General features: G+C 37.2%; 2 protein-coding genes across 2 annotated transcripts; one reads left to right on the forward strand and one right to left on the reverse strand.

The window, feature by feature from the left end:
- The first annotated feature begins 1277 nt into the window (after window positions 1–1277).
- On the forward strand, window positions 1278–2672 carry LOC113769109 (UDP-glycosyltransferase 90A1-like). Its single transcript, XM_027313586.1, has one exon. It carries the CDS (start codon window positions 1278–1280, stop codon window positions 2670–2672), a length of 1395 nt encoding a protein of 464 aa, XP_027169387.1.
- Window positions 2673–4249: 1577 nt separating this feature from the next.
- On the reverse strand, window positions 4250–6457 carry LOC113769110 (superoxide dismutase [Cu-Zn] 2-like). The gene is made up of 2 exons (XM_027313587.1): window positions 6404–6457; window positions 4250–4543 (listed from the first exon to the last, which is right to left on the reverse strand). Exons 1-2 carry the CDS (start codon window positions 6455–6457, stop codon window positions 4250–4252), a joined length of 348 nt encoding a protein of 115 aa, XP_027169388.1.
- Between the last annotated feature and the right edge of the window lie 8736 nt (window positions 6458–15193).

Genomic DNA, 15193 nt, shown 5'->3' on the forward strand with positions numbered 1-15193 from the left:
AAACTAGTTTCAACTGATGATTTTGGTAATGTTTGCCCAACATTATCTACCACTGCTCATTACAAATCTCTGTAACCTACCCATACCATACTATAATACCAAATGTACAGTTTGCATGAATGGCGAGCCATTTATGTAACGAAATATATAAGTATCAACATACGGCATTATTGTCACCATCAACAGTTAGAAACTGAGATGACATTTAAAATCAAGAATAATCATGTTCCTTCATATACTATAGAAGTAAGAATCATCAAATAAGATAACCAAATGCGAATCGGTTGTCAAATGGACCTTGTTCCTTCTTCCCTCCCCCATGAAAGAAAAAAGAAGAAACATCAATAGTCATATTCTGCGAGAACCAAAGCATAATTTCTTGCCTTTTGTTTGCAAGGCAGGATCATGTGTTCCTGGAAGAGCTAAGTTGGGGGAGATGTACCATACCGATCATGGGTTGTAAAGATAGCCAGAACAATCAATTCAAAGTCTAAGTCCAACGCATGGCAACATAGGGTTAACAATATTCAAACTTAGCATATTGTTTATTTATAGGGCTTCGTGTGCCATGTGAATAAACATGCTACTTCGCCAATCAAAGGCAGCAAAATTCTTAAGATTTTGGATCACCAATCTGCTTTATTGTCCCCAAACCTTGACTCTTTTTTTGTCCTTTTAGAGTAGTAATCCTAGATTATATAACTTCGTTTTAAATTAAAGGAATTGAAAGTCTAATTAAGCCTTCATCAAAAGTCAACGATCTGCCATATAAATCTAGTAAACAGACTGTAGAACAGGATTAAGACAGGTACGGCTGGGTTTGCTGTGGTTGAATACAATTGTTGCATTTCTTTCACAATTTGAAGTTGACTTGAAGACATGTTTGTATATGTGCATTGAATTGGTGCACACTAAACAAATTTATGAGTATAACAATATTACAGAAGCATACATCATATTGTGTAAAATGTATGGTAATCTGACAATTGTATAAAAATTCTAATCCTATTGGACCTTGATCTGTTTAGGACTTTAGAAAGGCGCCATAATTTTTGTATAATTATAAATATTATATCAATTTAATTAATTGACAAAATTAAATCTATATTCAAATTGTATGAATTTATACTAAAACTTATATAAAAAATAATAATATTAGATAGAACTCAACTTGTGAGTCCCGTTTCAGTGAGAGTCACTCCTATAAATGAAATGCACATGAGGTTGGAAGATCTCCAGGCCAAGACAGCGTTAGAAGTGATCATCATCTACAAACCATGGTTGCCATTTCTTCCCCACATTTTGTTATATTTCCTTTCATGGCGAAAGGCCACACCATTCCTCTTCTCTACCTTGCTCGCCTCCTTTGGCAGCGCCATGTCTCCGTCACAATATTCACCACCCCGGCAAACTCTCTCTCGATCCGAGCTACTCTCCATGATACTTCTATCTCCATTCTCGAACTAACCTTCCCAGAAAGCATTGATGGAATCCCATCAGGAGTTGAAAGTACTGATAAACTTCCATCTATGTCATTGTTTATTGACTTTGCAACTGCAACAAGACTCATGCAGCCACAATTTGAGCAAGCACTTGAGGGTCTCGAACCCGTCAGCTGTATCGTCTCTGATTACTTTATGGGATGGACTCAAGATTCTGCTGCAAAGCTGGGAATTCCTAGAATAGGTTTCTCTGGAATGAGCTGCTTTGGAATGACCATGTATGAAACACTTGGTAGACAGAAGCCACATGCTCTCACATCTTCACTTGATGAGCCCTTTTCGATTCCAAACTTCCCTAAATTGACCTTAACAAGGAGTTATTTTGATCCTCCATTCGATCAACTCGAACCAAAAGGTCCATGGGTCAATTTCATGATTGAGCAGACAATCGCACTAGCAAATAGCTATGGTTTAATTGTCAACAGCTTCTATGAGCTCGAATCTTCTTACATGGATTACTGGAATCGATGTATAGGACCTAAATCGTGGTGTCTTGGCCCTTTTTGCATTGCGAAAGCAAAGACGGTAGAAGACGAATCTACCAAGCCAAAGTGGAAGCAGTGGCTCGATGACAAAGTCATGATTGGAGAATCAGTTCTCTACGTAGCATTTGGCACTCAAGCAGAAGTATCAGAAGACCAGATTCTTGAAATAGCCAAGGGCTTAGAGCAATCTAATGTGAACTTCTTGTGGGTGATAAGATCAAAAGCCATGGAGATACTGAAAGGATTTGAAGAGAGGGTAAAAGATAGAGGGTTGATGGTGAAAGAGTGGGTTGATCAAATGGAGATACTTCAGCACAAGAGTGTAAAAGGATTCTTGAGTCATTGTGGATGGAATTCGGTCACCGAAGCCATATGTGCTGGAGTTCCCATTTTGGCACTGCCATTCATGGCTGAGCAATACCTGAATGCGAGACTTGTTGCTGAGGAGATCGGTGTTGGGCTGAGAATTAGGCCGAGCAACGGATCAGTAAGGGCCTTTGTGAAATCTGAGGAAGTGGAGAAGGGGGTTAGAGAAATGATGGAAGGTAGAAAAGGCGAGGAGATAAGGAAGAAGACGAAGAAGGTTGGAGAAGCTGCAGTCAATGCAATGAGAGAAGGTGGTTCCTCATGGAAAACTTTAGATCAACTCATCATTGATGTGAGTAACTATGAAGCAATTAGCTAGTTAAGAGAAAGATAACTCATGTAATCAACTATTTTACCCAGAGTGCTTCTCATGCCAATAGAGAAGCAAAACTTTGTTTCTTGTTCATCTCTTAAGTTGACAATACGGAGTCAACTCAGAATATTTGTACTATGTTTTTTCTTTCTGAGCTATGTAGAAGAAATGAAATTAAGTTTGATATTTTTAAGGTGGAGTTACGAATTTAAAGAATTAATGAAAGAAATAACAAGAATACTAAGCAAATTGCAGGCATGAGAAGGAAACATTTAATCCCTGTTTGATTATTTAGCAAAGAATTCAAAAATCTGTACTAAGTTGAATCATCCAAACAATCCCATTAAATCGAGTTCATCATATTTTTCCAATACTAGCTAAATCCTGCAAGAATGGAATATACGGGTTATCTAGGTAAAGTTAGAAGCAAAGCATTTGATCATAAACTAGGTGCTAGAATGATCCGCACTTGAACTCTGGTGTAGAATATATGATGGTAAAATATTCATTTTTATCATGTCTATACTTCACAAAGTGAAAGAATAATGATAACTCGAACTCGATTCTAGATGTGAACTGTTTAAAACATAATCCTTACAAAATAACAAATTTATTAAATTTGAACATAACTGGTCCTCTTATGTTTCTAGCCACTTGATGCCTTTTTAACAAAACTTTCTCATTGAAATTTTGGAGTTTAGATGAATATATATATATATATATAGTTCACCTACAAAAAACGAGTCTAAATCACTACATTCCTAATAAATAAATACAAATATGAAAATTCCTAAATCAAAAAGATGGATTATCTATTAGTTTGTTTTTATCACTTAAATTGTATGGTTTAATGTAACATTTTCCTACTTGTATTGCAACTCAAAATAAAACTGCATCTTTTTACTCTATATTAGTTCACAAGAATACAATCCTTACGGGTGCATAGTATCAATTCGAACATGGATATTAATTGGTTGAGCCTATTGATCCGCTAATTGATAAACCAGACAAATTCAAAACCTTTGCCAGCTGGTTTTTTAGCAAAGCGTGCCAAAACAGCTTAATCGTCACATGTCTTGCTCAGTTGTTGGATCCAAAAGAGCTAAGGTTCTCATATGATGATTGATGATGATGAATTGAAGTAGGATAGCAGATGAATGAGTTTAGAAACTGACAGAAAGTTCGGATTTTTCAGTTGGGAGAAAATATTCATATTGAATGCAGAAAGGATTAATGCTTTGGGCTATAGGGGGCACATATAATTATTCAACCATTTATTTCTAACATACAAGAGAAAATTACAAAATAGCATTAATGCTTGGACTATAGGGGGCATAGATAATTATTCAACCATTTATTTCTAACATACATGAGAAAATTACAAAATAGGCAGCTCTATTGTTGGATGTAAGAATTCCAACCTACACATGCAGATGACTGAAGCCCAATAATCCCACAACCAACCCTTGCACCAGCATTCCAGTAGTCCTGCTATGTTCATGTCCACCTTCTCCCAGATCATCCGGATCGGCATGCACAATAACCACCCGTCCCAATATGAAATGTCGACAATTAAATGCAATCTAAAATTTTTTGATTGAGATCTCATCAACCCCATCTGCACCAGCAATAATATTCCCCAAATCGCCGGCATGACGATTTTGATCAGATGGCGCTCCGTGATTCTTTTTTAGTGGGTCGCCAAGAGCATGAATATGGAAGCCAAGGAGGCCTGGAGTTTGCCCGGTTATTCTTCCTTTAAAAGGGTCGCTGCCCCCCATTGAAATATTGGAGGAGTTGGATAGAACCCCTAACGTGCTGTTGTCACCGCCGGAGACAATAGCCATTGCTTTCACTATGCTTATTTGCTTTGCATACTGGAAATAGAGAAATGGGATTGTCCGGATTGGGCGAAAACAAGGGAGAATCGGAGAGAAGAAGAAAGGTGAGGAGGAGATGATTAATTTGATAGGGGAGGTTTTGCAGGCAATGTTAAGATTTCTAGGGCATTATTAGATGGAAAATGCATTTTTAAGTGTTTTGTCCCTATTTGGATTTGGAGAAGAAGGGAGAAATAGGTCATTCACATTTGGAACAATGTAATAATGGAATTTTCAAATTTACCCTTTGGTGGGTCTCAGGTAGATTCCCATTAAAATTGGCTAGAAAAAGTGTCAGAGGACAAAAAACGATTACTTTTTATGTGTTTTTTTTTCCAAAAATGATAGATAGATTTATTAATAGTAAAAAGCATTACACCATATGAGCAAGGGATCAACTTGAGCTATACAAAAGTGTACTAAGACACTGAGGATGTAGAAATTCCTCATCAAAATGTATGTGTTGCAAGTTCACTCAGTCTTACACTTAGTCTATTAGTTTCAACAGGCAACCTATCAAATGAACATTTCCTAAATAGTGAGCTAAGGTCTCTTATGTCCTCTAGGTGAACTGCAATGCCTATGTCTCTTGAGGCTTGACTCCTTATCAATTTTAGAACCCGAATGCAGGATATTTTGATCTTTATTGACTGCCAACCTTGTTCCTTTGTCTTGCATAGGGCCAATTTGATAGCCTGCACGTTGTCCAGTACAATTGATCCAGTACTTCTTTTCTTTAGTATCCAAGCTGCAAGTAATTGACTCAGGTTGTTTTTTTGCTATGATTCCAACTCTCGTATTCTGACCTTCTTCATGCTGCCCAACATCTACACAAATGTTGAGCATATCATCATCAACCACCCTTTGCTCTTGTTCTTGAGCTACTTTTGTTTCTGAGATGCTTATCCGATGCACTGATTGTTGAGATTGGTGATATTTCTCCCAATCCTAGAGTGCCTTTCTAATAACTTCCATTGGATGTCTTTCTTTATCTTCAAATTCTGATTCATTCCTGACTTTCCAACAAATGTTGAGCATATCATCATCAACCACCCTTTGCTCTTGTTCTTGAGCTACTTTTGTTTCTGAGATGCTTATCCGATGCACTGATTGTTGAGATTGGTGATATTTCTCCCAATCCTAGAGTGCCTTTCTAATAACTTCCATTGGATGTCTTTCTTTATCTTCAAATTCTGATTCATTCCTGACTTTCCAAATCTGCCATAATATGTCCTCTGTCAGGGCTATGTGTTCCATTCCATCCTTTCTGGCTTTCACTTCCAACAGCATACTCCACCAACTTCTGAAATCACCTGTGTAATCTTTGAGTCCATCCCACTGGAGGGGTGCCATCTTCCATATCATTCATGCTCTTCTGCAATGAAAAAAATATATGTTCCACTGTCTCAATATTCTTTCCACAATCCTTGCAAATCATATCACCTTTCCCTATTCTTCTATATATTGCTTCCCTTCCTGGCAAAGCATGATTCAGACTCTTCCATATAAACAACTATTGCTTGTGCTTTATCCTGGTTTTCCATAGCTATTTCCATACTCTATCATTCTCAGCTGCCTAGCTTGTTTCTCCCTTATTTCTTCCATCTTTTTCCATCTGCCTATCCTCTCTTGTCATTGCTTCATATGATGACCTGACCGTGTATTGTCCATTCTTACTATGGCTCCAAAAGTAGCAATCAGTTCGACCAGTTAAACTAATAGGCATTTTGAGGATTTTTCTAGTTTCTTTTGAGCTAAAGATCCTGAAAATGAGTGGTGTATTCCATCTAAAGTTAGATATCAACTTACTCACTTTGCTAATCTGGCAACCTGGAGGTTTAGGAGAGTTTAGTTTACCTCTTTTGCATTCCTATATCCAGGCATCCTCCCAGATTCCAGTGTTTTTACCATTCCCAATTTTCTTTCTTGCTCACCTCTTCACCTCTTCCCTTGCTCCCATCAAACTTTGCCATATCCAGGATGGATTTCCTTTGACTTTGCAGCTCAATGGTGACTCATTGGGATAATAATTAGTTCTCATCACTTTACTCATTAGAAGTTTTGGGCATGTGAGGAGCCTCCAAATCTGTTTGGCTAGCAGAGCTTTATTGAATCCTTGGAGTTCTTTGAAGCCTAGTCCACCCATGTTCTTGTCAGTTGTCATCCTTTTCCATGAGCACCAGTGAATTTTCCTTTTTCCACTTTTTTCTCCCCACCAGAAGTTTGCCATCAATGCATCTATCTCTCTGCATAGTTTCACTGGACGCTTGAAACATGACATTGCATAAGTTAGCATTTCCATAGTGATTGCTTTTAGTAGAACCTCTTTCCCTGCTTGGCTAAGCATTTTGTTGCTCCAGCTTGAGATTGTCTTCTGGCATTTTTCTCTGATAAAACCAAAGATTTGGTCTTTGGTTCTTGTGATGACCATTGGCAACCCCAAGTATTTCCCTTGTTTTGCCACTTTTATGTTTCCTAATCTGCTGCAAATCTCACTTTGCTCTACCTGTTCCATATTCTTACTAAAGAAAACCGAGGACTTTTCCATATTGATCAACTGTCCAGAGCCTTTTTCATACATCTTCAATATTCTCATCACTTTTTCAGCTTGAGTAGGTTCTGCTTTGCAGAAGATCAAGGAGTAATCTGCAAAGAAAATGTGGGTTAAAGATGGACCATTTCCATTGATCTTCATTCCATTTAATCGGTGGTTCCTCTCTGCTTGAGCAAATAGGTTGGAAAAGCCTTCGGATACTAGAAAGAACAGATAAGGTGATAGGGGATCACTTTGCCTAATGCCCCTTGAAGGTATCACATATCCTTTAGGTTTTCCATTTATATTGACAGAAAAAGGTAGCTGTTGTGATGCATTCCATTATCCAGCTTATCCAGCTATCACTGAACTCCATTTTTGCCATGATTGCTTTGAGATAGCTCCATTCCACCTTGTCATAAGATTTTGACATATCTAATTTTAAAGTCATAAAACCTTGAGATCTCTGCCTTTTGTTTTTGAGATAGTGCAAGTACTCGCGAGAAATTATAACATTGTCCAAAATTTGTCTTCTAGGCACAACTGCCTGGTTTTGGCTGATGCAGTTTTCCAAAACTTTTTCAATCTATTTGCTAGAATTTTGGAAATGATCTTGTAAAAGACATTACAAAGACTTATGGGTCTGAATTGCTTGACCTCAGTGGGGTTCTCAACCTTAGGTATGAGGGATATAATGGTATGGTTTACTACTTTCAACATGTGACCAACTGGAAGAAGCTTTTAATGGCTTGCATAATATCTGCTTTGAGAATAGGCCAAAATTTCTAAAAGAAAATTGGTGTCATGCCATCAGGGCCAGGAGATTTATTTGGGTTCATAAAGAACAAGGCTTCTTTGATTTCTTTTTCCTCAACAGGTTCAATGAGTTCTGTGTTCATTTGGTCTGTGATGGTCAGTGGGATTCCTTCTAGAAACAAATTTTCCTGGTCCACTCCCTTACTGCAGAAAAGGTCCTTAAATTGATTCTCTACTTCCTCTCCAATTTCCTCTTCTGTTTTAGTCCAGGACCTGTCCTCTTTTTGAAGCTTTTGGATCTTATTCCTTTTTCTTCTGCCCTTTACACTAGAGTGGAAAAAATGAGTATTCCTATCACCCTTCTTAAGCCATTGGACTCTAGATTTCTGGCTCCAAAAGAGTTCCTCTTCATCATAAGCCTCCTTCAATTGCATTTTAAGATCCTTGTTTTTACCCTTTTTGTCTTGACACTCGCTAGTTTTGAGTTCTTCCAAGAGCTTTTTGATACTTTCAATTATGTGCCTTGCATTTCCTTGGAAGTTATTTCTCCATTTGAGGATGGCAATCCTACAGGTTGCAACTTTCCTGTGTAGTTTATACATACTCGAACCAATTTGCTCCTCTTCCCAAGCCTATTTGATTACTTGTTCCAGTCCTTCTTTTTTCAGCCATCTTCTATCAAACACAATCTTTTCTTCTTTTTCTCCTTTTAGGGGTTGGAGTCTAGGAAAATCATGCTATGGTCTGAGCCAAAGTTTTCTATGTGTTTAACTATTGTTCTGTCAAACATTTGGCTCCATTCACTGCTCCCCAAAGCTCTATCTAGCCTTTGTTTGATTTTCCCTTCTTGAGCCCAATGGTTGTTCCATGTCCAGGGTTAGCCTTCAAAGCCTAAGTCAATCAGCTTGTTTTGGTTAATGAAATTCCTAAAATCCCTGAATGTCCATTCTTTCCTCCTATTTCTCCTCATTCGAAGTGATGTCATTGAAGTCTCCTACAATTATCCACCTAAGGCCCCATAATTCCTTTCTTCTTTCCACAACTTTCCATTGGTTGTTCCTAATTTGATCATTAGTGTTAGCATAAATACCAATGAACCACCAGTCCAAATTAGTGTCTGTGTTCATTATATGGACTTCCATAGTGAAAGCAGTAGTCATAACCTCTAATACCTATACTTCAGTATTCCACATTACTGCCATACCTCTAGATTTATTAATAGATTCAACCACCACACTTTCCTCAAATCTCAACTGTCTTCTTACTTTTTCCATGAAATGTTGTCTGTTTTTGGTTTCACACAAGAAGATCATTTTCGGGGAGAGGAGTTTGCAAGCCTCCCTCAACTGGAAAATTGTCAAGGGGCTCTCAACACCTTGAAAATTCCATACCAGTACTTTCATTTATCCATTGGAGACTAGATTGGGCTGGTCTCCTCCCCCGCTCCTGAAGTTGCACAGATTTCTTGAACTGTCTCCTTTCTGCCCCTTTTTCTTATTACCTCAGCCACTTCAACATCCATCATATCTTTATTTGCTAATTGGAACTTTCTCTTTCCTAAAGCTTCCATGTTGTTCACGCAGTTCTGTAACTCTTTCTATGGCTTTCTGTTAATATTTGGGGTTTAGTTGTTTTTTGGTCCTTTTAGAGGTTTTTTGATTACTTATAACCACTGGGACCTCCAAATTTTCTTCCACCTACATATACTCACCTTCTGGCTCCTTTAAAATTTGTTCCATAGGCTTCTCTAGCACTATATTCAGATTCCATTCCAAGTTTTTCCTTTCAGCATCTTTCTTTACCTATTTCTCTCTTCCTTCTTGATTGTTCTTACAGTCCTCTTTTCCACTCTTCTTAGCCTGTGCATTAGTTACTATGTTAGTTCCTAGCAATCTACCTGCATCGTTTTGCCCATGTCCCCTACTGTCTATCTCATTACCACTTGGCTGCCTTCTTTCCACTATGTCACCTCCACCTGGCTTTGGCACTAACTTCCCATGTTTAAAACCCTATCTTTGTTTGTTAGGGGATATATTGACAGGTTGTCTACCTCTTGTTTCTTAGTTTTCCCCCTCCTGGTCTTAGCCATGGCTCAAATTGATTATCCAACTGGCCTTTCCCCACTTGAACACTAGCTGAGCAATTCCTTTCACTATGTCCTATTTTGCCACAAGTGTAATAGAAATTAGGGCATCTTTCATACCTGAAATTTATCCATCTCATTTTTCCTTCCATTTTGACAGTAGTACCTCTCACGAGGGGTTGTGAAATGTCTACCATCACCAGTAGTTTAATGTGCCTTCCTTCCTTGAGGGATAATCACCTCTTTTGTTTCCTGGAACACAAAAGTTATCTTTTTCCCTACTTTCTTTGAAATCCAGTGTACTGGAAGGTTCCAAACCTGAATCCATAATGGGGCTATATTAAAATCTGTAACCTTTTCTTCAAAACCTTCAAACCATGATCTTACTACCAACACCTAGCTATCAATGATCTATGGACCTCCTTGAGAGATCCTATCTCTATCCTTGTCACTGGGTATGAAGAATTGAAACGTATTTACTCCTACTTCCACCACCAGCAATCCCTTAGGGTATCCCCACGCTAGGGTGACAAAATTTTTAACTCCCACAAAGTTGATAATTTTTTTGTCTCTTTATCTTTCCCACCAGACTTTCTCCACATTCCTTAACACTACGTCCTACATCCTCCAGGTCAATTTCTATACCACCCATCTCTTTATTAGATAACACAAATTTTTGCAGTATCTCAGCTATGTCGTCTGCCATGGAGCTCCTACAAGGTTTCTATGAAAGAAAGATCACAGGCCAACTATAGCCCATAAAGACGAACATAGATGAGTTTTAAGAACAGGGGCTACTCTTAGTCTCTCACTACTCGAGGTTTTGAGATACCACTAAAGGACCCCAAATCAGGTGATAAAGAACAAAAGTTTTTTGAACTACACATACTCTGCACCAGTCCAAAAGCACCAGATTGAAACAAATGCATGGTTTTTAAAAATTAGGACCCAGAGGTCTCTTTTTTCCTTTTTTACAACTTTCTCTCTTTTTTTTTTGGAAGCCAGGAAAGAAAAGAAAAAGAAAGAAAATAATATTACCTACTTTTTTTTTCAAGAGCACTTGCATGGACAAGCTAGATCTTTACGGTAATAGCTTCAAAATTACCTATCTAGCCAATGTTTCAAACAGAAACAGTAGTGGAGATCCTTGTTGTTGTGTTTCCTTTATACCAACCAATGAGAACTAAAGATGAGATCTTGTCTTTTGACTTTAATGCTGCCATTTACTGATGTTGGAAAGGGCTTTTACTAAGGAGATGAGTGGATTTAAGATGGAATTCAAAGAGTTTGTTTGTGGTTTTGGATGTTTACCAAGTTTTAGACAAAGAGCTTCAAGGCTCCCAAGGAAGGAGACAGCACACTTCCCAATAGAGAGAAAAGTTTGAACTCTCACATGGGAGAGAAAAGTACTATTTGAACTCTCACTCGTTTTCATTCTTAGAAATTAAATTTTATCATATGTGATATGTGAGGGACAATTTGTGCAATTTTCTGTAAAATTTCACCACGTTTTAGGATTAATGTAAAATACTTAATCGCTTCACTTACCAAATTAATAGGGTAAATAGATTCTTGATTAGTTCCTCATTTTAAATTTCAAGGAGTTTAAAGTATATCAGGATCATCCTGATTTGGGCTTTAAAGGCATCTAATGACTTCTTGCCACCTAAACTTCTTTTTAGTGTTTCATTCTTACAATATTACACCATCACCTATGATATTTAACCTATGATATTTGGACACCAATTTGAATTAATAGTTAAAAAAAAAAGAACCAATAAAATATGGAGCATTTCTTAAAGCTCCAAAAAAATTTTTCCCAACAATCACAACACAATTCCCTGGCTTTTCCTTACCCCACAAAAGAAAGAGTGATGAAGGAAAGAAATACCTTAGACAAAGAAAACGAAACAATTTGTTGACTTACCACACTCTTTCTCGTACACTTGCTATTCACTTGTATAATTTTGGGCTGATAATTTTGTAAATTTTTATTCTCAATATCCAGACTCTAAATTTCATCTATGCATTTGAAATTTGCAAGAATTTTATATACCTTTGAATTGTCAAGATATCGTTGTTACTTGTAATTATTTATGTAGTAGAATAACTCAATGATGTAGTTACTCAATTGAAAAGGTTATGTGTTAAATGTGAAAATTGTGTAAATGCTGTGACAGCCCTACCTCACCCTAAGGCGAACCAAAGGGTTCGGCGGACCACCTGCCCAGCTCTCACCGGGACTCAGTCGAACCTCAATCAAATCCGAAATAAAACCACAAGATCAAACGAAATAATAATTCAAAACTTAAAGCGAAACTTATATACATTTCTATCTCAAAAGGGAGTACAAATATCGAATATACAAAGGTTCTCAATTCGTCATACATACAGCCCGTGCCAAGCATTAGGGCGAGAACCATTACAAAAAAAAAAAAAAAAACTAGACTAGGCTAACCTACACTGGACTCTCATCCTTGCTCGCATCCCCCTGTTAAGGAAAACAAAACTAAATGGGTGAGCCAAAAGCTCAGTGAGGTTCCGAACACATAGGCAAACAATAAATCCAATGCATTCACTACATATCACCAATAATTCAAGATACATGTACAATATAAAGCGATAAACACATTCATTAAAAGGATACGGGCTCACAGGGAGCCATTCATTCGTTCGTTCATTCGTTCTCCTATCATTTCCCCTTATTCCTCCAATCATTTGAAAATGTATTTTTGTAAGTAAAACCCTCGTTCGTTCATTCATTTCGTTCACCCCCTTCCTGGACGTTGGCCAGGCTCCACCAGAATTCAAGGTAATACTCGAGTATACCAAATTCACCCAGGGTCACCATATCGCCCGACCGAGTCCGCTTCTGGCTCGAGTCGATCGATAATGAAGGGCATGGCCCAGTTCAGCCAAAAGACTTACATACATGTGCATATAATCGTTCAATCATTGAAAATTTCACAATCATTTAAGTCGAGTGCGATAAAGTACACACTCGCCTAGAAAACTCGTTTTGGCAATCATTAAGAGCAATTAACACATTACCAAACAATAACAACAAGCCATGAAGTCAAGGAAAATATAGCAACAAGGAACACTCACCTATTTAAGCAAAATAACGTCCAAAGTTTCCTTCCAGATACACCCTCAATCACCAAGGTATCCTAATATAATCAAACGAACACATTATGCTTCAACCACCAAAGATGTAAGTGAGTCAAAGAAAAGTCAAATACGTACTAGTACAAAGTATAAATATGGTTTTGGTAGTGAAAAGAGTACATTGAAACCAAATGACATAAGTAAAATATTTGTAAACTTAGACTCACTTGTAAAACTTTAAAATCGCTATTTGAGTCGAAGTGGCAAAGACAACATAAATACCCTAGATGGTTCGCGTGGTATTCGCTCTCAAGCCTTATTCAAGTCGCAAGTATATTGACCTAGTTCTCGAGCGTAAATTTGGGCAGCACGCCCTTTGTATTTACCTATTTTCCAGCCATTTATGGCTTCATTCTTTTCCTCAATCAAACCAAAAGTCATATACAAAATCATCTCATTTCAATAGCCATTCCATAGGCTCCAAGTCATACAAGTACAAAATCAAGCTAGGAGCATGTGTGGAAATGAAGGTTGAGTCAAGAAACAAAAGACAGATTTGACGTTGTTTTGCGTAACGGACACAACCGAAGATACGTTCATCGGATTGGGGTGAAATTTATACCGTTTCGAAGCTAAGACAAAGGGCTACAACTTTGATGAAGACTACTCAGTCCAGTTTGTAGTGTATCCAAGTCAAAATCTCAAATAACAGAACCAGCATCTCACATTCGGGCTTGTTGACTGCCTTATGCGTAAACGACAATAACTCAGGCTACCGAAGTCCAAACGGGTGATTCTAGGGGCGTTGGAAAGTTAAGACATAACACTACAACTTTCATGTTTTGGCTAAATGCTAGTTTAGTATGTATCAAGGTGAAAAGACACGATCAGATTGGTGCACTGTCAAAACTGTTCACTGACTTTAATCCTATGGCAGTCAGGGTATTTTCATCTTTTCATAGGATATGTTGCTCCGGTTGAGCTGAAATTTTGCAGGAAACTATAAAGCATCATTCCCTACAACTTTCATGTTTTAACCTAAGGCTGATTCGGCCTTTATCCTATCTGAATAGTACCGGACAGAACAGGGTCAATTGAAACCCTAAGCTGGAATTTTCATTCAAACTAACAATTTTACACTACCAATCATTTCCAACATATACCAACTCCATTTTACACTATAACAAACCATTAATCCATAGTTAACTAACACTAAACATATGAAATCAGAAAAATCATGCATAAAAATAAAAATTCATCAATCTCTACCAAAAATTATAAAATCTTCCATAAAATCACCACCTTAACTATCACAAGTCACTAATTTAACACTAACATGAACAAAGGAAGAATCTCTTGGTCACTTACCTTGTAAACTCAAGAAAAGAAGTAACTTAGCACCTTATCCTTCCAAACCACTCCACCAACTTCCTCAATACTACTTAACAAAGCGTTTTTATAGAGCAATTTGGAGTTCTATTGGTTAGATTGTAAGATTGGAGCAAGTTTGGAAGAAAAATGTTGAAGGCTTTCTTTCTTTTTTCCCTTGAGAGAGTCGGCCAAGATGATGAAGAAAATAGTGAATTTTTTTATCAATTTTGGTTATTTAGTAAAGGTGATAAATAGTGGTCAAAGTCTATGTCCAATAGAAAGGTGACACCTAGCACCTTTTAGGTTTTTCACTTATCCTTTTGTCTCTCCAACACTAATCCATTTGGTAACCTCTAATTATCTCTAAACACCTAGTAAATAATAACACTTAGCACCAAACTCACTTAGTCACCAAAATTATATCACACGAGCGGGTCCCACGTCTATAACGCATTTCAAACTAACGTACACTAACTCATACTAGGAAAATAATTTTAAAACTGTACTTACTTATAAAGTACATAGAAATTTTAATATTTTAAAGGACAGTATAAAATATAGGTAAGGAAATAAAATATTGCTTAGAAAATGTAAAAATTTTCGGGTTCTCACAAATGCACCAACTATACTTTTTCTTTTTGTGTAATTATTGATAGTTGGGATACATGTCACATTTACACAATTATAAGAATGGTGTTCTTTGCTTATAGAAAAATGAAAAACTGGTTAAACTACATTTTAAAAAAAGAATAAAAAAAGGTCTGTGCAATTAAGAAAAATTGCTTTTGAACAACTA

This window comes from Coffea eugenioides, chromosome 4, assembly GCF_003713205.1.
Source record: "Coffea eugenioides isolate CCC68of chromosome 4, Ceug_1.0, whole genome shotgun sequence".
Lineage (NCBI taxonomy): Eukaryota > Viridiplantae > Streptophyta > Magnoliopsida > Gentianales > Rubiaceae > Coffea > Coffea eugenioides.